We start from the raw sequence: 23,263 nt of genomic DNA, 5'->3' as shown, positions 1-23,263 counted from the left end.
CGTCTGAAAGGAAAGCCTGTGAAAGCTGTATATCAGCATCATGTTCCGTCAACTGACCCATAAAACAGGAACGGTGGAACTAGTTGTCAGAGTGTCAGGAACCAAAGTGCTGCTCGACAAACGCAGACCGGACTAAAACAAACGCCGCAGCAGAGCCTCGCGGCGCCGCTGGCCTCAATATCACAGCGTATCAATAATAAATGGCATTTGTAGTGCACTTTCATTCGACAAAAAAAACCCCCAGCTCTTATAGGGCCTTTGTAGCGGTAAAACAGAAAACAGAATCAAACTGTTGCAGGGGTCAGAGAGGAAGATAGGCCAGGGAAATGTGATCCCAGGGCAGAGCTCTAAAGAGGCTAAAGAGGAGGATCAGTCCGTGTGGAGAAGTTAATGCTCATTATCTAGATACTCCACTCGTGTGTGCAGCTGTGCAGGGTTGATGGGGTCATATTTCTGATCCTGATTTTGGTCAGGTTTGTTGCTCCCAGCAGGAAGGATATCCTAACAGTTACACAACACCTGATAATAACATTTGAAGAAAGTTAAACGCACAGTGTGTAAAAATCCGCCGCCAGGGGGGGCGCTCAACCAAAACAATAACAAAAGATGACGTCGAGGCTAGAGGGGGAATCATGGGAGTCCTCTCTGCTACTGGCAGAACACATTAAAACACATTAAAGCATCTTTAAGAGTAGATGTCCGGTCTGTCGCAATTTAGCATCAGTAACTCAAACCAAAAACATTCACTGCGACATAACGTGGTTATCTGTACATTTCGCGTTAGCTAAATAACCTGCTAGCGAAACTATCCACTCGCATTCGGGGGCCAAGGGGAGGGAAACATTACTATGGTAACAGGGAGCTCCATCAATCAGAGACATTGCTGTGACGCTCCATGATCGTGAGGTAGTGTAGTTCTTTTCCCAGATATCGGATAATCGAATAAAGCATGTTTTTCTTTAAACAAGGTACAACGATTTTCTAACTGTGACTCAAGAAACGTCTACTTTTCCCAACTCTTCCCATATGAATTCACAATAAACAAGACTCGCTTGAATAAAGGTTCAATCCCCGACCCTTAAGAGTTAAAACTATCCCATAAATATTAGACATGACAACTTTTCCTGTAGCTTGTAGGATACGATGTTGAAAAAACCTGGACTGTTTATTCCCCAGTTTGTAACTTTTACATCAAGTCCACTGAAAATACTTTGATCTTTATTTTGATGCAGAAGACTTTTTTAAAAGATTTTCTTCTGTAAATGATTCATTTCAATCACTGACAGATCATTTTGTTAACTTGATGACGGTTTGAGCTCTTCAAGTGTTTTCTAGTCGTTGTTTTTGTCATACATAGTGGAGGTGGTTTCAATAGCAGCAGCTGTAGTTATAGTGCTGGGAAAAGTAGTAGTAGTCGTACCAGACGACACGTACTTGAGTAGGGGTTATTTAAGTCTAGACGTGAGTGCAGAAAAGTTGCATCCAGTTCAAGCAGAGTCCATTAGAGTGAAACCTGACTGAGTCTGGACTGAGGAGAGCAGCAGACGTCTGAGAGGGCAGAGATAAAAGCAGAGACTCTCTCCACATCGCCGACGGATAAAAATGACCTCGTTTTTTTTTTGGTTGTAAGAATCCTCGGCCACACACAAAAACAACAAAAAAAAAAACACAAGCCACTATTTCTGACCAACAGTTAAACAGCCCAAACCAGACATGAACTCAAGCCTGTCTGACATGGCAGAGCGCTGCTGGTTGTTGCTCTGTTGGTTTTCAGCTCCAGTGGTGATTCGATCACTGAAAACCAGCAGGTGCTCTGTGACCTCCAGAATGAGAAACAGGGTATTATCTGTCAGAGATATTTTTAGAAAATCACATTTCAAAAGCACACATATCTTGTTTGTTTCCACACTTGCCGGTGTTCTTTCACGTAGTTGCAAAGCTTATGATTCATTGGAGCATTAGGGCTGACCTTCTCAGTAATATTCTTTTTGGAGAGGTTTTAATGAAATGAAAAGTTTATGAGTTATTAATCAAATCTAACAAAACATTTTGTTGCTCACGACGATGTCAAGAGACAGAATGATGTGAGAAGCTTACTCAACAAGCATGAAGGAAAAAGTGCATATTGGCGTCATTAAAGGGACACTTCACCCATTGAAACATGAATCTGTATTGACATTGGGTCATATATGTTGTAGAAATGTGAAATACATTTTGAAGTTGGTGCCTTCTTGGCCGAGAAAAGGCAGAAAGTATCTTTTTGGCTCATGTGGATGAAAGACACCAAATCCCAGAATGCACAGCACCACAGGCCACTCGCACTAAGGTCCTCTAGTTCAGAATCAGAATCAGAAATACTTTATTAATCCCAGAGGGACATTCGATCGTTACAGTTTCACACAAGACCGGCCTGTCGGCAGCAGCCATCTCGCCGCTATATTTATATTTCTTCGCCATTATCAGCTTTCTCCATAGAGCCTGTTAGCATAGCTTCCAAGCAATATGGCGGATGTTAAGTTTCGATTCTGGTAGTGAGTTCCCACCCACTGATCTGTGATTGGTCTGTAGCTTCAGTGGTAGAACTAGCGTTGGAGTTTCACCCCGCTAACCGCAACAGCTTCCAGTGACGCAAAAATCGTAATTTTGCGTCAATGGAAGCTCCTTTTCAGACTCAGAAGATTTCCCATCTCAGGGGAAAATGAGGGCGGGATGCACGACCATTCAAAAATACTTCCAGGTTTCTAATGATACAAAGCTTAATGCAAATGGCTGAAGTATCCCTTTAACAGGATTTTCACTTGCCAAACGCTAACAACTACATTACCCACAATGCAGCTAAACTTAAAAATACATGTTCCCAGGTTTGATCCAGCGTTCCTTAGTTTAAAGTTTTTTGATCTGCCAAATATATTTCAATAAAGCATTATCTGAGTATTATTACAACATTAATGATGATGACTCATCCTGCACTCAGGGGCATTTACAACATTTTCACCAAGTCAAAAGCTTTGTTGAAGCTAATGATCCAATCGAATTCATCCCAATGTTAAGCCCCGCCTTCTTTCTTGTGATTGGTTCTATCCTGTTCCAGTAGGAAATACGTCAAGACACGGCAGTTACAGATACTCTCAAAGTTCTGTTTTATGGGGAATTCAAACTGCGAGCCTCTAAAAGAGATGACCAAGGTCTACAGTGAAGCCTCCACCTGAAATGTGTTTCATTCCTAAACTTGTAGGCTCAGGATCCTGCAGATGTTTATTCAATTGACATAACTTGAGGAAATTAATCAGATACCAGGTGTCTCTTTCTAGACCAATAAAAATGTTTTATCTGTTTTATTAAAGCAGTACTATTTTTCAATGCCTGTGGATGAGTTATTGTGAGGCTCCTATTTGTGGTGTGGTGCTCTGAATTTATAAAACAAAATAACCCAACATCACCATCTTTCCCTGAATTAAACCAAGTTTGGGTCATTCATGACACACAAGCTATCCAGGAAATGTTATGTAGAAGACTAATAATGAGCCTGACTGTCAACACTAAGGCCATTTTACTCCACTTGATATATACTAAACCACAGTTGGAGTGCGCTAGAAAACGGTCACTTTCACCATTTGGTGGACCATATAGTGGGCAGTAACTAACACCAGCTCATGGTTTTCGATGGTGTACAGTTAAGAACTGTACAAAACATGGACGTAGTCTCAGTGACACCCATTGGTTTCTTCTGAGGTGTTTTGAAGCCAAACGATGCCATATTGGAAATCACTCCAGATCAGATCTAACCTATGAACCTGCTAGAAACAGGTAAAAACAAAAAAAGGTGGAGCTGAGGCCGGCCTACAACTTACCCACCTGTCAGTCAACCCAGCCCCGCCCCTTATCATGCGTTACTATGCAAAACTCTGAGCTTAAATATAACTAAATGGATTCGTTATGATGGCCATTTTAAGATGGGACCTAATGGGGTTTTCCTTGGCATTTGGAACCGGCCTCCAGTGGACACAGGCGCTGACATATTCTTGCTTTTCCACTTTGTCTTTATTCAAACCCGAGACGAACGCAGTAAGCAGCATAGAACCACCACACTCTACTTTTTGAAGAAGATGTCACAATGTCTGGACTGAAAGAAAAACCCTTCACATCTAAATACAGCCACAAAGAAGTGTTGTGAATATGTTTGAAGGTTGAAGCACCTGTTGAGGCTGCATTGACTGAAGCTCTACTACAGAGCATGACCTTAAGTTCATGATGAGTTAAAGAGTGCTAAAAATAGTCTATGAATCCATCTGTGGGAAACTCAGACAAGCAACAGTTCATCTAATTCATTAAGTGGCAAAGCCGTGACATTTTATTTTCTATATCTGATCATTTGAAATCCATAGTTAACATTTTGGAAGCAATAAAATGGCTGTGATCACATTGAGCGAAAATGTTATAAAACAATGGGCCTGAGAGTGGCTGAGTGTGTGCAGGCTGAGAGCTGGCAATGGGAAAGGTAATGCAGTCCTACTGATGGGAGTACATCGTGTGTGTGTGTGTGTGTGTGTGTGTGTGTGTGTGTGTGTGTGTGTGTGTGTGTGTGTGTGTGTGTGTCTGAGAGACAGAGAGAGAGAGAGAGAGAGAGAACCAGAGAAAAGAGAAGAGGAAAAAGGAACGGTGTGAGCAATATGTGTGGGTGTGTGTGTGTGTGTGTCTTTTTGTGTGTGTCTTTGTGAGTATGTGAGTGTGTGTGTACTATGGTGGCTGTACTGACTGCAGCAATGCGCCAAGGAGAATGGAGGGGGAATATACCCTACAGAGGGAGGGAGGAGAGGAGAGGAGAGGAGGAGGAGGAAGAGGGGAGGAGAACAGGGAGGGATGAGGCAGAGTGAGTAAGAGAGGGTCGGATACATGTGTGAGTGTGTGTGTGTGTGTGTGTGTGTGTGTGTAAGTGTGTGTGCAGTGGTCTAAGCATGAAGAGAGGAGCAATCTACAGCAACTCCCCCAATCATTCGTCATTCTTCTCTCCCACTTTCTTCTTCTTTCTTCTTCTTCTTCTTCTCCCTTTCTTTTCCTTACGTGAGTGTGTGTGTGTGTGTGTGTGCGTGTGTGTGTGTGTGTGTGTGTGTGTGTGTGTGTGTGTGTGTGTGAGTGTGAGTGCTGTTGAGAGAGATCAAGTGTTGCAGTGATTTCTAGAGGGATAGCCACAGGCAGCCTCTCAACTTATGTTTACTACAAGGGCGAGCGTCTTTATCTGCTGCAGTTAAACAAAAGAAATCTCACACACAATCCCCCCCCCCCCCCCCCCCCCCCCAAATAAAAGCACCAATAATCATCACTTATCTCCTCGCTGCTCCGAAATGGATGTTTTTAAAACGCAGTTAAAGTTCATTTGCTGCCTGTCTTGCTCAGTTATTCAGAGACTTTAATCTTTGTTGCCGCGGGGACCGCAGCTACAATCACACTGTAACAAAATAAAACATTACATCCTGTTGGTTTCTGACAAAGGAGAGGCGGTGACACGATGCTTAATGAAAAGTGACAGCAAAATGTGAACACTTAACACGTCGACAATACCTTTGATTTGTACGCCCACACCTGACTCACACACAACACGAGCACAAGCCAGTGTGTGTGTGTGTGTGTGTGTGTGTGTGTGTGTGTGTGTGTGTGTGTGTGTGTGTGTGTGTGTGTGTGTGTTTGGAGCCTCCCAGCATGGTTAGGAAGATTTGCGAGCATCTCAAGGTGCATGTGTGTAACCGCCTAACGTGTGCGGCATGCAAGTAAGATTTGTATGCATGTGTAGGTGTGTGTGTTTGTGTGTGTGTGTGTGTGTGTGTGTGTGTGTGTGTGTGTATGTGTGTGTGTGTGTAGCATCCCAGCGTGGGCTCTGCTAGCTCAGCGCTTTCAGTCAGCCAATTAATTACAGGGAAGCGCAGGAGACAGAACAGCGTGTAGAACACACACATCGCCGCTGCTTCACACACACACACACACACACACACACACACACACACACACACACACACACACACGAGCGCACACACACTACTACACTTAAGCACATTACACACAACACTTCCCTTCGCTCAGACACATATTTGTCATCATCGATGCAACAAATGGTTCGAGCAGAGCTGCATACGGCTTGCTCATTATGAGGGATTCATGGTGTTACAGATCTACAGCTCCTTGTTTGGTTTCTTCCTTTCTGCAGCTGCTGGATGACAACACGGTGATTCAATCTCAGACTGTCTTCTAAAGAGGTTCAAAGTGCTGTTTCTTATTCATAGGCAGCTCTTTACAGGGAAAAAGTGCCTGCTGCATGGTGCCAAACAGAACCTGCTTTTTAGATAAAAGTAGACGACGAAGAAGAACAAGCAACAGCAAAGAGGGAAACAAATGGTATAGCATATGGTTTAAACTCAGGCTTATATTAATGTGTTCAAGATGAGGGCTACAATCTTGAATTAATAAATGCCTAAATATTAAAGGCAGGGTTGTTCATTTTCTCCAGATATACTTTTTTTTTGGTTGAAATTGTCTCGGCCTCCTGACAATCATTCATGAGCTCTGAAAAGGGAACAAAGAAAATCCGTCATCTGTAGCAGGCGTGTAAAAGCTTTGACCAATGTCTGCCACGAGGTACCAACCTGATGAACCAATCACACGCCTCCCTGTCTCCCTGCACCCACACTCAAAGCAGCAGAGCTGAGGTCCGCTTGTGGACCAATGGCGCTTGTGCATGCAAGTGAGGGGCGTGGTTTTTGAGGGAGCACAGAGAGGATTGCTACTTTCAAAATCATGCTAATTTTGCGAAAATGACCAACCCTGCCTTTAATGGACAAAGCCGGAGTGATGTCACCCGTCTGTTAATTCAGGACGGAGGCTGCCATGCCGGAAATGCTGTCTGAACCTAACTGTCAGTCAACCTATCAACAGGTTTGAAAGCTGGAGCTGAGGCGGGTTTAAAGCCTCTTGACAAACTGTGACATCACACCAGCCTGTCAATCAAGTGAGCTACTCGCCTTATTGTGAATAACGCTTATCATTCATAAAATCAAAACGGATTAGCAAGAAGAAAGTTCACCCCCTGGAGTGTGCAGATCGAGACATGAGCTAATCAGACCTTTTTTTAGTTTTTTGTACCAGGATTTGAATATTTTAATTTCTGGCTTTTTTGAATGTGGTGTGTATGTGACTACTGGTGCATATGCACTCAGCCTCAAGTGGACACTCTAGGAACTGCAGGATTTTGCACTTCAGCACCCGGCTTTAATTTTCAGCACCGGAGGTTACATGTTCTGGTGGTAGCTTATGGGTTATCAAATATGTTTTGTTTGTTATTTTACTTTAAATGTGGCTCGATGTCAGTCTGGATTTTCAGTGTAGATTTTTTCTTTTTTTTTTTCCGAAACTTTAAGGAAGCGCTGAAATGACAATTTTTCAGATTCTCAAGCAATAAAACATTATAGCAGCTTCCTACCCCGAGCATGTCTTCACAGGAAAATGGCTGCTGTGTGAATATAGTTGTTTTTACTTTTTATGGTAGTAGGTATCATCGTCTTACACTTTTTAAATTACTGTCAAACAGCACTAATTATCGTTTTCAACTTTTTCTTTATTTCCAATTCTTCTTTTAAACTTGAAAACATGCAGCTAATCTTCCTCCTTTCTAGATTCATTCTAGGTTATAACATACAGTGGGAGAGAGTGGCTGTGTTCTTTAGCAGACAAGTTGTGCCTACGACAAGGTAAGCACACGTCCAGGAAGGAAACATGAGTGAATAAGAGAGGAAAGACAGAATAGATTGAGCTTCTATCAGGTTTCAAGTGTGCAGTCTTTAGGTGTCATGTTGGTTTAGCCGTCCAATGAAACGCTAAAATGTGCTGGAGGAAGAGAAAAACAATACGGCAGTATACAGACGTCCTAAACAGATTTCCCTCGTTACTTCATGATGACTCCTCATACTGGAGCTGACGACATTAATAAAGGCAACGTGAACAGAAGTTTATTAGAAGAAGAAGGTGAAAGCGGGTTATGAGAAGAAGAAGAAGAAGAAGAAGACAGCAGGTCCGACGGCCATGAAAAGACGATAAAGGATCAATTGTGATGTAAAATAAATACATTAATCCTGCACTTTACCTTTTTAGGGACATTTTATATTCTTCAGTCCGTCAGATATTACATGATCTTCTAGCAATCTATCAATTACTGCAGAATCATGATGTAATCTCTATCGTGAGCCCTCGTATCACATATCATATCGTATCATTACCCTGAGGTTCCCAACCACACTCAACCAAGAGGGAAGCACTCAAACAAAGAACTTCATTTCACTTCTGACATCACATTTTTGACAGTGATCTGTGTGTGTGTGTGTGTTTCTGTGTGTGTGTGTAGTAAAGTGAAAAGAAAACGTAAAGGAAACGCAAAGTTAACCACCATGTCTGCAGAGAAAAGCAGCGAAACAGAGAACAGCAGCAAACGGAGGAAAAATGGAGTCCTGGTGCTGTCAAGAAATCGGTGAGTCGTTAGGGGACAAAGGGAGAGTTTTATGTTTACCTTCAACGCGCAGAAGATACACGAGTCCTCCATACACTTGTGTGTGGTCAACTGTCGGAAGCTTCTGCGGAAGATGTCGAGATGCCACAGTACCTGAGAGACAAACAGGAAAAAATGAAATGTAAGCAGTTGGATCAACGTCTGAGATTTAAAGTGGAATATACTGTGTATCTTATTCAGCCATATAAATATTTTTTTTCTCTCTCAGGTCCCAGTGGATCTGAGGCCTATTCTTCTCTTCATTTCTCTTTGTTGTTGCACCCTCTCTTTCTTTGCCCATTTTTCTCCCTTTGTCTCTCCGAGCAGGTTGTTATTTTTTTGTGTTTCCGCCCTGTGTTTGAGTTGTCATCTGCTGTGTCTGGCAGAGAACAGGGGACATTTCCAGGATCTACTTTTAAGGGGAATTTCTGGACTCTCTGAACACGCGCCCTGTTTATAATTATTTTGGGATCTTACCGACTTGAGGGAACAAAAAGTTTGGAACTACCCGGGTGGATCACTTCCGGGGCAGCTGTCAATGAGACAATGAAGCGAGGCGAGATACTGAATCCCAAAAACCCCTGAAGACAAAGCCTTAAATGTGTAAGATAATGAGGACTTTTGCATAGCATAACAATGTGTATGTGAAGGGTTGGATGTAGACATGTTGTTACAAGCACCTTGACTGGTTAGAAGGCAATTCCAGCAATTAAATACATGATCAAGTCACATTGGATTCACCCATTTGAAAGCCCTGTTTATTACACAATGACGCTAAGAGTTTATGTCATTACAGCTGGTCGCTATAGTGACACAGCATGGCGGCAGTAACTCAGTCTGTAGGTACGTTGGTTGGGAACTGAAGGGTCACCAGTTCAAGTCCTGGTGCGGACCAAATCTGGAAATTGGTCTGATAGCTGTAGAGGTGCCAGGTCACTTCCTGAGCACTGCCGAGGTGCCCCTGAGCAAAGCACCAACCCCCTCCCACCAGCTCAGGAGTGCTCTCTGCAGCCCCCTCACTCTGACATCTCTCCATTAGTGCATGTCCACAGGATCATGATCGTGCATTTGTGTGCGTAGCATGTTCAGCAGCAGAGTGTAAAATTGAATTTCCCCTCGTGCGATGAATAAAGAATATCTTCTTCTTCTTCTTTTTCAAAGCAGTCATAGTGACTAACAGTAAATGACAGATGAAATGCTATAAATGCTTAGAAGAAGACATTATTAAGGTTTTAAAAACTGTGAACCTATAGTCCAGATGCATTTCAAGCTCTTGAGTTTGTGTAACTGTTGGCGCCCCCTGTGGGACAATGTGGTAGCTGTTACAGTTATCTGACGTCCTGTCCTGAACATTGGTAAAGAGTGTTCTCATCTTTTTTACAGAGAAATCTCATCCTGCTTTCTTTAACAGTCAAATGCACAACTGAAAGTCTTCCAAGTGAAATGTAAACAAAGGCTGTTTCAGCATTGTGCTGTCAGCCTCTGCGTCTGACATCATCAACTCACTGGCACCAGTTTCAGGCATGAAAACAACCGTATGAAATAATAGTCCGTCTTTATAACAATATGAATCCCATTTGCTTTTGTTATTCCTAAAGATGCCTTCATAATCATTTTGAGTCTATTTCATAACAAGTCGAACCTCCTCACAGGAGCTCTTGGTGATAACATAATGGAGAATGTTTCTGTCAAAACGGACTCAGGTGTTGAAGGGTTTTTTTTCACAAGAGCAAACAAGCAGAATGAAGCTCATTGACTCAGGTGCATAACAGTGTGTACCATTTTCTCTTGGTCGCATTCTGGGCTTTTTTTTACTATTGGATAGGACAGCTGAAAGGAAACGTAGGGAAGAGAGAGGAAGGATAACGTGCTCCAAAAAGGTTGCAGATCAAAAGTTGAACAAGTGATAACGTCTTTGTATACGGGGCGCCGGCTTTACAGACTGAGCACTCAGTGAAGCTGCTCGCTTATATTTCCTGTACATAGAGGTTTAAAGTTCAACTTCAGAAGACTGCTGGAGAGAGGGTCCCTCTGCTAGCTCTTCACTTTACAACATGACTCAAATACTGCCAAGACAGTCTCATCTATATTAGTTCTCTGTGTGGAGCTCTCTCGATTGGTCATGACTAATTGGCCTCGAGGAGAAATAACGCTGAAATATAAAAAAAAAAAAGTTGAAGGAAAGGAGTGGGAGACGACACGCAGCGTGAGGCCAAAAGGTTGGAGTTGAACAACCCGGAGCCACTGCGTCAAAGACTGTGACCTCTGACCTCTGGTGCAAACGCTCTAACCACTGAGCAGTCACCCCCATATTAACGACTGACTTGTACATGTGAGGTTTACATTTAGCTTCCTGTAGCTTTAAAAACAGGATAGATTTATTTTGCTGAATCTGGATCTAAAGACTTCCCTCAATCTGGGGAAGGGGGGGGCAGAGAATCAGTTTTCCACAGCTTTGTGTGCTTTCCAGCCATTTGGAGCTAATTGGTTTTCCCAGCAGCTCCTGCTGAGTGTGTTTTCCACTTTGTATATTTTCAGCAACAAAAAGAGTGAGAGGGAGAGATTCAGCGGGACAGAAAAAAAAAATCATCCGGCGCAGAGCCCAAAGGAAGAAGAACACTTAAAGAAACTAGTGGAGAAGTGGTCCGTGGAGGTAGACCTCTTACTGTCCTTCTCTCTCTCTCTCTCTGGTGCATAATTAGAGGGAAGAGCTCTCAGTACATCCATCCAGCATGCTGAAAGATAATATTGACACAACACTGTCCCTGAGGCTTCCACTCAGATCCACAGCACAGGACCACACACACAGAAACACACTTACAGAATGCACAAGAAGCAGCACAAAATACACACACACAAAAACCAATATGTATGGCAACCTTAGTAACACAAGTCTGCACCATGTCTGTGTGTGTGTGTGTGTGCATGAGTGTGTGTGTGTGTTAACTAGAGAGTGATAGGTGGAGGAAAGAGGGGGCGGAGGATGACGGACTGTATGCTGACGCTTGTGTATGTGCTCTACCTTTCCTCCCTCTCCGTTTTGCCCTCATCGCTTTCTCTGTCTCTCTCTTGTTTCTGTGGTCGTGATGAATCGGCTCCCTGCACAGCACTGCAGCAGCCACAAGGAGGGAGCACTCTCTCCATGCCCGGCTCTCTCTATCAGTATCTATCAATCTATCTATCTCTCTGCCTCTTTCCTCTTTTTCCCCTCTCTCTCTCTCTCTCTCTCTCTCGATCTCTCTCTCTCTCTAGTGGTGTCATTGTCTCCCTCTCTCTTTCACTCAATCTTTCTGCAGGAACGTCTCAAACAAAGGAAACAAAAACAGAACTAACAGGCAAAGATACAAAAAAGTGATCAAATACAAAAGCAAAGAATGGCCTCATTGTGTTTCTTGGAAGTCATCTGATTGTCATTTTAATTTGAGCTACGGACAAATCCAACAAGTAGGACTATATTTTATTGACAATGGGGGTCTTTGAAAATGGGGTCCTGTCACTCTGTTTGAAAGAGGTACTATATCTGTGTTTATTATCACGACAAGGAAGTCAAGTTATTAAAATGTATAATCCATACCATTTTAAGAAAAACAAACTATTTATCATACAATCCATGGTCTCTAGTTTTGGTAATATCCATTAATGATATTTACATCCAGTCACTTTCTCTTTGTATTTGTTGTGAGTGTTTGTTTCACATTAAAGTATTCGACTTTCAAAACACTGCTTTTATTTTGAAGAGGCAACAAGAAGTGCAACGCTTTAACCGTGATTTGTAAAATCAATCACTTTTGCACCTACTTATCCAAAGTAAACGACAGGCCTGAAATGTCTAAAATGTTTAGGATTACGACTTTGACCGTGACACCATGAGGCATCTGTGAGTCTGTCGTCTATTAATCAAAAGGTTTTGATCTCCAGCTCTCCAGCAGTCCACAAGGCCAAGTGTCCTTGCGCAAGACCAAGTAGCAGCCTCCGGGGTAGAAAAATGAAGCTAATGTGGATGTGCAAAAAAAAAGCGCAGTTCCTTCAGTGTCCACTTGAAGCTGGCTTCCAAAGCCCTGGAAGTCACATACACACGCATTGTCAAAAAGACAATTTTCATTTCAAAGCAGAATTAAAAAACATGTTTACAGCCTGGTTCAAATAACACATTTTATTTGAATAGTTCTTGTGTTTATCCACACACACTGTACAGGAGGTAAACATTTTTTTATGACTGATCCATTTTGATTTAAAAGGACAAGAGTTATGTATAGTTAGAGGAGTTACTGATATAACGTTGTAGCTGTTTGCTAGGAGATAAAGGTCCAGCCTTAACTCTAGCTCTTTGCCTGCTACTAGGTTGAAAGTTAGGAGAAAGCGTTTTCAATATGGCGACTGGCATTGATAGGCTTCAAAAGTCCGCTTCAGAAACCAATGGGTGACGTAACTGAGACAACGTCCATGTTTTGTACGGTCTGTAGGAAAGGCAATGAACCCCACATCGCTCCTGGTGGCATTGACATCGGCATGTCAATGGGATTAGTTAATACTGACTGACACTTTACATCACATCCTCTAACATCAGAGTATGAAAGTATGTTTGATGTGACATGTATGAAAAAGCCCTTTAAATGGTCAGAAGGCTTGGAAAGCGCTCTACAAGTACAGTCCATTTACACCAGACTATTGGTTTATATCCACTCAGAACTGGAGAGGACTGGTTTCTGTGAGGCTCAACACAAAAAAAAGAAGTCAGATACAGAAATACTTGTGCAGGACTAAAAGATAAACTCTCTTTTAACACTAAACATATTTTAAAACAAGCAGCTCACTCTATAGGTGAATACAGTGTTAATATAACAGTCACGTTAATACACACTCATTATCTGCTGGTTGATTTCAGCCCTCCATGACCTCATCCTCCTACTGTTTTTGAATCTTATTAACGCTCGTGGCAAAGGCATATCTTCTCCAGGGCATTTTCTGCATCACATGGTAGTGCCGTAGTCATGGCAACAGTCAGTTTCTTAATTTTTCTTGCACTTGTGACCCCCGGTAAGCTGTCTGCCAGCTAACAGGTTTTCACAGCAGAAAAATGTTGACCTCAAAAATCACACGAAATTAAGAATGACTCAGAATAAAGTGTCCCAGTGAGCCGAGGCAGTGAGATAGTGAGACAGCATGCACAAGAAGGACCCTATAACCGAAACATTAAATTACAGACAGCATTCATTTTATCATTAACACCTCGCCTTCTGCATAACCAAATGTCTCAGAGTCCGGAAATTTGAAGGATTATTTGTCATATTTTCTTCCAGTGCAGCAATTTTGTCTCCGTTTTTATCCCCATCTGTGATTGTTTTCAAACCCCTGCTACGACTTTTATAATCTCTGAGTAGACATGCAGGCCTCTTACCCTGAAATCTTCCCTGTTCCTCAGTTGATACCACAAGTGTCAAAACTGTACGTTTTTCTCGCTAAATCCTGCACTGCTGCTCAGATTGATTGTAAATCATCGCCCAATCTGACTGATGGAGGAACAGTCCATGCACATCATGCTCCTGTATTCTCTAATGTAAGTGTGTCTCCTACAGGGACATTAAGGCAGACCATCAGCAAAAGAAATTGAATAATCTATTTGGCAAAACAAACAAAAATGTCAATTAGCGTCGTCATCAGCTACAGAGCGCACCTCACCTCTATCCGAGAAATTACATTTCTTTCATCCTGAGCTGTTTACCCATTAACATTGTGATGGAAATGTAATGGCCTCCTGGATAATTCAGAAGTAAATGTTGTTTTAATTCACGTAGGGGGGGCTAAACTGAAAGTCACAAAGACGGTGGGTGGGAAGCAAAATTTGACTCCAGAGATCAGGCTTCACTTCCTGAGTCGTCAAAAGCACTTTGGGTAAAGTTTAGCACAGATGTTGTTCCAGTTAAATATGGAGACACTAGATTGTCTTTTTTCGACACTTCAATACTTTTCAGTACGCAGTGATTAACACGAAGCTGCTGCAGGCAAAAAGAGAGAGTAAAACAGTCGTCTAGTGAAATTCACAGGTCGGCAAATACTGACAATTCTCAAGTCATTTTAGCATTTCATTTTTATAGATGCTAACATTACATATGTCTCTGTGTAACCGGTCTTAATAGTGCAAATACATAGATTATGTTTCTGTACTGGTGTCAATGTTTTTGTGCGTGTTAGACAGTGTGAAGGAGGTTTATTTGGTCATTACAAACAAGATATTTCTTATTTGGGTTGCCTAGGACAGTGGTTCTCAACTGGTGGGTCGGGACCCAATCAGTGTCGCAAATGTGCGCCTGGAAAAAAAACGTTTTCTTGCTTCAGAGACACGTTTTGTAACGACTGAGATCCAAACTGCCACATTTTTTTTAGTAAATAAATTTGATTGGTCGAAAAATATCCAAAATTTGGGTCGCATTTTTTAACGGAGGAGTTGGAAGTGGGTCCTGAGGACAGACAAGTTGAGAACCACTAGCCTAGGACAGACGCTCCAAACCTCCATATAGCATTAGCCTCCGGCCCCCGGTGGCAAAATGTCTTTAGCTTCTTGTACATTACGATGGCAAATATCAAAAATGAAACATTCAGATTGTTAATGTTTTATCATTTTTACTTTCATTTAATAATCTAGTTATTCATTTATTGCATTTTCTTTTTGTCAACAGCTTTTTGTCATTACTCTTCCAGCCATTATCAACAGATGTTTGTTCTTTTTATAGTTTCTTATCAAAGTTTAAAACTGTGGTATCCCTGGCAACACTGGAGCAAAACCTTTAGGAGCTTTAATCTCTGCAGACTTTCCCAAATAAAACCAAAACCATGATATTTTACTACTTTTACTGAGTTCTGCCAGCGTCTAGACACTGTTATAAAAAGTGACAGTTTATTATTAAGAAGTATTGAGTAGAGGGGGTGGAGTTGGATAATGTGTGACTTGCCTGATACATGAAACAGGACTTCTTCATTATGTTCATCACAGTGAAGGTCGTGTTTGGCATCTTTCGAAACACGGTTTTGTTTAAAGGTAAGTCGTTTATAATGTCATGCTGTGAGAGCCCTGCAGCTAGAAACATGCAAACACTGTGAATGAACTCCCATGAAGCCAGAGGAGGAAAATGACTGCCAGCTTACTGTTTTCTGTCATTTTCAGCTTCTTTGAAATAGCAGGCATCAAAGTGTTGTATCTCTGGGTCTCTGTTGCGTTATAATATATTTCACACTTGTATTAATTCTCTTCTTTCTTTCTTCTTTCTATGTTCTGTAGTGTGATTTTGTATATCATGCGCTAAAACCCAAGTCAATCCAATCCAAAGCAACGTCTTATAAACGTTCTTTGACCTCATCCGGTTATGTACAAACAGATTATTAGATGATTAGATCATGTTTAACTGCCCTTAAACTTATCATCTAGAAGCTTTTCATTACGCAGCACTCACAACAAAAAACTGGATATTTCTAATTATCTTCTATTTCATACTTTCTTCCCACTCATAAACTCACACAAACACACAAACACACAAATACAGTTACAGCTTAATAAGTGCATCCATGTGTTTCTGCTTCGTCAAAGCCCTCGACTCAATAACTCCTTCCGCTGTTTTATCTGTACCTCCATTACACAGTGAAAAGTTGCTGAGCATGCACACACACACACACACACACACACACACACACACACACACACACACACACACACACACACACACACACACACACACACACACTTTGAATCTCATTAAAATGCACACATCCAAACAGACGAACTATTGTTTCTGTTTGTGCTGCTGGTGCAACCCTGCAGCTTCACTGCAGCAGTGGGGGGTTAATTGCCGTGCCCAAGGGGCCCTCAGGGGCCCGGAAGCAGCAGAGAGTATTTCAGTCTCTTCTCACGAATGAGGAGAAAAGGCTTTTTAATGAACTGACAGCTGTAGATTCACAAAATTCATAAATTACAAATATTTGATGATTTTCTTCAGACATTTGAAGATACCCCACAGGGATTCTTTTTTTTAATAAACAATCAGACGATGTGCATTGACACAGTTTAAGATTGCAGTGACTAAGTGGAGGAAATACATTGGCTGCAACCAGAGACGCTTCAAAGCCATTTTTCCTTCCTTATACTGATTTTCAAATCGGACGTACGTTTTGGCTGATAGCGAGTATCCTAATGCTGCATGTAGGAGCTGCATTCAAGCATCATATTTGCAGTGTTTGGTGGATTTCTTCCTGCATTGTATGAGTCAGGTGTTTCTCCACTAGTCTGTTTGTCAGTGTGCATGGCACATCTGGCAGGAAGACGGGTCACAGCGCATGCAGTCATTGACCAGCAGTGTAGTGTTAATGATAGTCGTTTGCATTAAAGAGTTTGAGCACATTTGAGCCACTGCAGATGTTTCTTTTTTTTCTAACAAACCACAAGCAGCTTTAAACATCAACTCTCACTGGATTTATTCCTCGGATAAAGTCCGCTCATGTGTAATGAACTGTGCCTGTACTTTCCCTGTGGTAAAGACTAGAGGATACTGGAGCGCTATACTACTTACCTGGTATTAATGAGAAAGTATTGCTATGCTCTTGCTCAGTACACTGAAGAAACCCCGACCTAAAGACAAGAAACAAGCTAAGTCAAGGTAACCAGCAGCTTGTGGAGTCTCCTGATCTCATTTGTCAAGTAAAGAGTGACTCAGAGTGTGACTTTATTTCATGTCTTACCATTTAACATAATAATTAAAGCTCCTGTAAGGAAATTCTTTCAATTTATGTTGATTTTGGCGCCCCCTGTGAACAAAGTGTTACCTCTTATCTCTTTCTTAATTTTGTCATTAACATGAGGGGGATGACATGCACTAAACAGTGAGGAATCTGGAGTCTAACCTGTGATGAGGACTGGAGCCTCTGTAATGGGCATCTGCTCCAGGACTGAGCTAAACCAGGAAAGAGTCTTTGAGGATACATCTCATCCTCTTTACTTGAACTGTCAAAAGCATCGCTCATCGAGAATCTTTAAGATGAACAATGTTGAAAGGCTGTTTCTGTCGCATGCAATAAATCCCTTCATCCGACACCTAACCCCCCCGGCAGCCGTTTCAAACTTTAAAAGTAACTATATAAAAACCATCCATCTTTGCACTGATGTTTGAGTTTGCTTTTGTAGCTCATAAAGACTTATCAGGAATGAATTTCTGTCTGTCTCATAACCAGCTAAAAACTCGTCACAGGAGCTTTAACTTCAATGTACAAGCCTTGAAACCGATGCATTACCGTGACTGAACGCAGTTATTTCACCAGCTTGAAAACATTGAGCTTTTTCTGCTGGATTTCTTTGACACTGACACATGATAATTGACGTGCAATCCTTTGCATCTTTGCAGCTCTAAAACAGAATACGTAGCTGGTGACAGCCTAGACATAAATGACTGCGGTGTGTTGGTGAATGAACAAGTTTCATTTTTGGGGGCTGATCAAATATGACTAGTGCGCTTGTCGATCACAGATATTGAACTCTATGCAGTCCTGGAAACATTGCAGTATCAGAATCTTACATGCTCTAGCTGCAACCCCGCTGCTACTAGAGCAACGTACGTCCCAAACCTGAACTTTGACACCTTGTAAGAGACCTCAACCTGATCTGAGCGAAGTGGAAACTGATGCAGACTTCCTCATTTGAATCTATCATATTAGCAAACAATTATACATAGAAAATCACACATATACAGCCAATGAAAATTCGTCATCCCTGTTTATTTTGTCTCCTGTTTAACAACCCCTCCCCTCTATGTGTGCGTGCGTGTGTGTGTGTGTGCGCGCACATGTGTGTGTGTGCATGTGTGTGTGTGTCCTTGAAGTGGCCCATTTCTCCCCCGCTATGCTCGCATTTTTCAAGACATTTTCGTCATTTCTAAAATAAACTTTATGTCCTTCACTTTGTCTTTTCATCTCTGCTCATCCTCTCATCACAAGTGCTCGGGTTTTTTTTTTGGGTTTTTTTTAAAGCCCCTACCTTATTAGACTCTTTAATTCCACTCTTTCTCCCGGTAGAAGTATCCCCTGTAGTCTTCTCCTCTGTTTTCTCATACTGTATACTCCTCATCCCTCTTTCTTCTCTTCTCCTCCTTCAGAAACTTTTCTTCCTCTCATCTATCCCTCCGCTCGCTTCAGCTCTCCCTAAGCTTCTGCCTCATCACCCCTCTCCCTCTTCGGCTTACTCCAACCTCTCTCCCTCTCTCTCTCTCTCTCTCTCCCCCCTGTCTCTCTCCCCTCTCTCTCCCTCAAGCCAGTACTCGAGAGGAATTTGTGTGTGGGTGTGGGTGTGTGTAGGTGTGTGTGTGAGTGTGTGTTCAGAGGGTATGTTTGTGCCAGCTGGAAGTCTTGGGAGGAGAGTGTGTGTGTGTGTGTGTGTAAAGTGAGAGAGGAGAGAGGAGATGCAGTAGAAGGGGCAGCGCAGTGTGAGCAGCATCTTATCACACACACACATATACACACACACACACACACACAAACACAGAGAGAGAGAGAGAGAGAGAGAGAAAGGATGTCCACACTGAAGCCAGACTAGCAGTTCTGCCAAACACCACCAAAACACGCAAACACCCATTAATAAAGCCCTAATCTTATCCCTGTCGTGCTTAAATATCAATTTACTGCAGTGGGGACAGAGGGGAAGGTGGGGGCATGTGAACTGTGCGTGCGGGAGTGTGTGTGTGTGTGTGTGCGTGTGTGTGTGTGTGTGTTTGTGCATCTTGCAATTTGTGCAAGTCATTAAAATGCTTAACCCTTTATAGATGACGTGTTATTAGAAAGCAGTGACATACATCAGAAGAGGAACTGTCATTAAGAGCTGGAAAGATTTATTCATCTTTTCTGCTCCAAAATGGCAAAAAAGCAGCAAATTCTTCAATTCAAAAGCTTGTAATTTTAAAATTTTCAATCAAGCAAACATGGCCAACATCTCCTGGTGTTCCCTCCTTCACTGTGAGGATTTGATGCTTTCTGTCATTTTACAAGGAAACTCTTCGAGACTGAACTGTTGGGAAATTTGATCCGCTTTTATTTAAACTGTCTGACTTGTTTTCTGTTCCCTGTAATGATATTTTAATCAGGTTTCGATCGTTAGTGTTTCCAAACTTATTTTGTTGAACACTTTGGGCTACATCTTGCATGAAATGTGCTATATTCATAAAGTTGTTTGTAATTATCATTCTAAATTCAAAACGATAAATAGATTAACCGTAAAAAAAAGAAATAAAATTTTAAAAAAAGTATCAGCAGATTGATCGTTGATGATAAATAATCATGCTGGTGGCCTAGCGGTGGCAGAGGCTAAAGTCCTCTAAGGGGGTAGCCTGGGTTCGAGTCCAACCTGCGACTCCTTACATGCATGTCATCAACTCTGTCCACTGTCCTCTCAATAATAAAAGCATAAAAGCCAAAAAAAATAAATCATTAGCTACACCCCGGCAGCCTTTCCATCCTTACAGTGCATTTAAATAAAACAGCAATAAGATTCAAAAGTTGATATTCAGCTTCAATGTAAAGGTGTTCAAATCGTCATCAGATCATCAGCGGACTTCTGTCCCTTTGTTACCACATGACTCCAGTCAGAGAAAGATAAAGTACTTGGACACGTTTGAGTGACATCAAATTCAAACTAAGTCATCTTATTAAATAATTCAGTGACTGTTTGAGGTCTCCAGAACAACCAGACTTCAGCAGACATTCAGTTTCTTACTGTGATACTCTGCAGAATCGCACTGCAGACAATCTTACTTTGTGACTTCTTCTGGGGCTTTTTGGTCAAAGTCTGGTCTTCAGCAAATGTCAGAAAATGTTCAGAAAAGTGCGGTGTTGATATTTTAGACTGGCTAACTTGGCCAGTAAAAAATATAAAGACATGGTCCTAAATGTCTGCAGGAGGAAGATGTTTCTTGCCTTTCTGACTTAGTTAAAAAAAAAAAGCATCTGTGAGTGTGTGTGTGTGTGTGTGTGTGTGTGTGTGTGTGTGTGTGTGTGTGTGTGTGTGTGTGTGTGTGTGTGTGTGTGTGTGTGTTAATCTGACTGACCTGCAGAGCGCTGTTGAGGAAGCAGCTGTTCTGTCCCGGCTCGTTGCTCAGGCCTTTGCTGGGTGCAATAGAGGTCATGGTCCTCGGGGTCACCAGCCCCTGCACCCCGCCTGCCGCTCCGCCACCTGACGCAAAGTAGTTCCTCTTCCACGACATTACTACCTGGACGCTCCCGTTTCCACGACGAGGCAGGGAAGGGGCGGGGTAGCAGACCAAACGACGGCCTCTATGTCACTCCCATGAGAGAGAACGAGGGAGAATGAGTGAAGAGCAGAGGATGGGACAGAGGGAGGAGGAGGAGGAGGAGGAGGAGGGAGGCGGCTGAGGGAGATCGAGGAGATGCGAGGTGTCTTGGATGGGGATTCGGCACCCATATAACCCTCCCCCTCTCCAGCTGTGATTCTACTTAAAAATCTGTCCTCTTGCTGGGGCCAGCGGTTGGCTATTTGTTTGTCTTTTTTTAGCTCCTTGGATTTAGTTTGAAGTAGTTAAGGACATGTGAGCGTGTCCAAAGCGTCCTTTGGCATCCTCTGTCAAATAAATGTTGATTAAGAAGCCCTGCGTCTTTCATGTGGGGACCTCTTCAATGCTTTCTGCTGCTGTTTCACTTTGCCTGGAAGACACAAAAAGACACCTGTTAGGACAGCTGGAAACAACGACATTTAGCACGGATACACAAACACCACAGTGGGATTAAAAAACCTTTAAAAAATATGTTTTTGAGGCATTTCACTAAATTCTTTTGTTGGCACTGCATGTTTTAAAAAGCTGTTTTGCTTGGTTTAAAATCAGTGGCCCTGATCTGTTGAAAGTGAGCTGGGCCACAAACTGGTAGCTAGCTAACTTCAGGGGTTTTTGACCTAACCTTAGCTAGTCAAGCTTCAAAAAAAAGTTGGTAATTTTAACACAGGTTTAGCAGACAACGATATTATTAACACTTTCTTTAACTCTATCTTACTGCTATACTTTATTATTACTCATTACACCTGCATTAATCAAACATTCCAGTATGTAATGTGTCAAAATAAGCTAAGTTAGCGACTTCATTCGAAACTTTGTGTTGCTGTCAAGCCTTTTAGCATTTTGTTTTGGTTTTGTTACACATTACTTTACACAAACAAGCTCTGAAAAATGTATCCAGGCCATAAAATGCAAACGAGTATGAGCCAGAAGACAGACGCAGTTAGCGACTAGCTGGTGAGAGCGTTAAATATTTAACTGCTAAACAACCAGATTTTTTTTTTAATGAGGTAGGGAGTAGGGACCGAAACATGCTGAAAGTATAGACTCGACTTTTTAGTGAGAAGGAAACGCATAAAGAAGCAAATAAAACATTTTCAACCTCTCATCTTAATTTGAAAACATTTTTTTGCTAACACATTAGCATTAACAAATACTGAAGCTAACAAAGTGGTCATGCCTTTGCCAGCTACTTGTGATGTTTCTCTGCCCCCTAATGACCATATATCAACAAATATATATATATATATATATATATATATATATATATATATATATATATATATACTGTATGTATCGTCTTATTTCATAAATCATGAATCAATGAATCATGGAAATCATCACATGAACATGTTAGTCTGTGATATGACACCGGGACTGCTTGGAGAAATCAGTTATGTCATGACATAATCGGTACTTAGGCACATTATCTAGAGCTTAAGCTGGTTCAAGCATGGCTATGCAAAGCTTCCGATTGAGTGTGTGTGTGTGTGTGTGTGTGTGTGTGTGTGTGTGTGAGGGAGAGAGGGAGAAAAAGAGAGGCAGTGTGTGTTTATTACCCTACTGTAATTTTTGAGTGGGTGTGTGTACATGAAGTTGCGTAACACCACAGGGCAGGAGCAAACAGATCCGCAGTGCCCCCCCCCCCCCCCCCCCCCCTTCCCCTTCTCCACTCTGCCCTCCCTCTCTTCCCCTATAGCTTCCCCACTTTTTGGCAAGGCTCCCTCGCCCCGGTTGCCGGCTTGCGTTGTCACCACAGCATCCCTGATGGCAAAAGGCCAGAGGGCGCGGGGGATGCTGCGGCGAGCAAGTGCATAGCGTGGGCTGTCGCTATGGCGATGGCCACACTGGGGTGACGAGGGCTCGGGATGGAGGTAGGGGCAATGTCGTGACAGGGATGGCAAATAAAAAAAAAAAATGCATCAGAGCAGATACTGTGAGAAAAATTATGCAATATTTTAACATGAGTTCATCCACTTTTCACAGTCAGACTGCACCCTGATAAAATCCAACACCTACCTACCTGTCTGTTGTCTGTCTGTCTGTCTGTCTGTCTGTCTGTCTATCTGTCTGTCTGTCTATCTGTCAATCTATCTATCCATCTATCTGCATGAAAAACTCAGAGATTCATATCCTGCATATTCATCCATAAACAAACAAATCCAAATTGCCAGAGGATTTATAAAGGGATTTGGCAAGCATGCCCATGTGCCTTTTTTTCCACAGCCCAGCATCCTGAGCTTCTGTCTCAGCATACAGTGTGTGTGTGTGTATGTGTGTGTGTGTGTGTTTGTCTCCCGCTGAGCCTGTGTGAAGTGTGTGATCACACATCCTCTCTCTGACTTGCTCCCTACAGCCACACACACAACCGAGATCGCTCCGGCAAACTGTCGCCCAAGCGCTGTTTTTTGAGGCCTGTATA

General features: G+C 42.3%; 1 protein-coding gene across 3 annotated transcripts in view; it reads right to left on the bottom strand.

The window, feature by feature from the left end:
* The window catches only part of usp54b (ubiquitin specific peptidase 54b), a 62,934-nt gene that overhangs the window by 31,594 nt on the left and 8,077 nt on the right, over nucleotides 1-23,263 (bottom strand). For 2 of the 3 annotated variants that reach the window (XR_010664915.1, XM_020646231.3), the window contains exons 2-3: nucleotides 20,602-21,214; nucleotides 8,549-8,641 (exon numbers count right to left, since the gene is read on the bottom strand). Coding sequence is in view for 2 of the 3 variants with exons in the window: in XM_020646231.3 (XP_020501887.2) it covers nucleotides 8,549-8,641; nucleotides 20,602-20,757 (249 nt within the window). In the remaining variant the exon portion in view is untranslated. Of the gene's footprint in view, nucleotides 1-8,548; nucleotides 8,642-18,542; nucleotides 18,759-20,601; nucleotides 21,215-23,263 lie in introns of those variants that run through there. The other variant, XM_065949591.1, reaches the window with a different exon arrangement.

The sequence above is a fragment of the Labrus bergylta genome, chromosome 21, assembly GCF_963930695.1.
Source record: "Labrus bergylta chromosome 21, fLabBer1.1, whole genome shotgun sequence".
In the NCBI taxonomy this organism is placed as follows: domain Eukaryota; kingdom Metazoa; phylum Chordata; class Actinopteri; order Labriformes; family Labridae; genus Labrus; species Labrus bergylta.
Note: the sequence above shows the minus strand (reverse complement) of the source record. Positions and strands in the feature narration are given on the sequence as shown.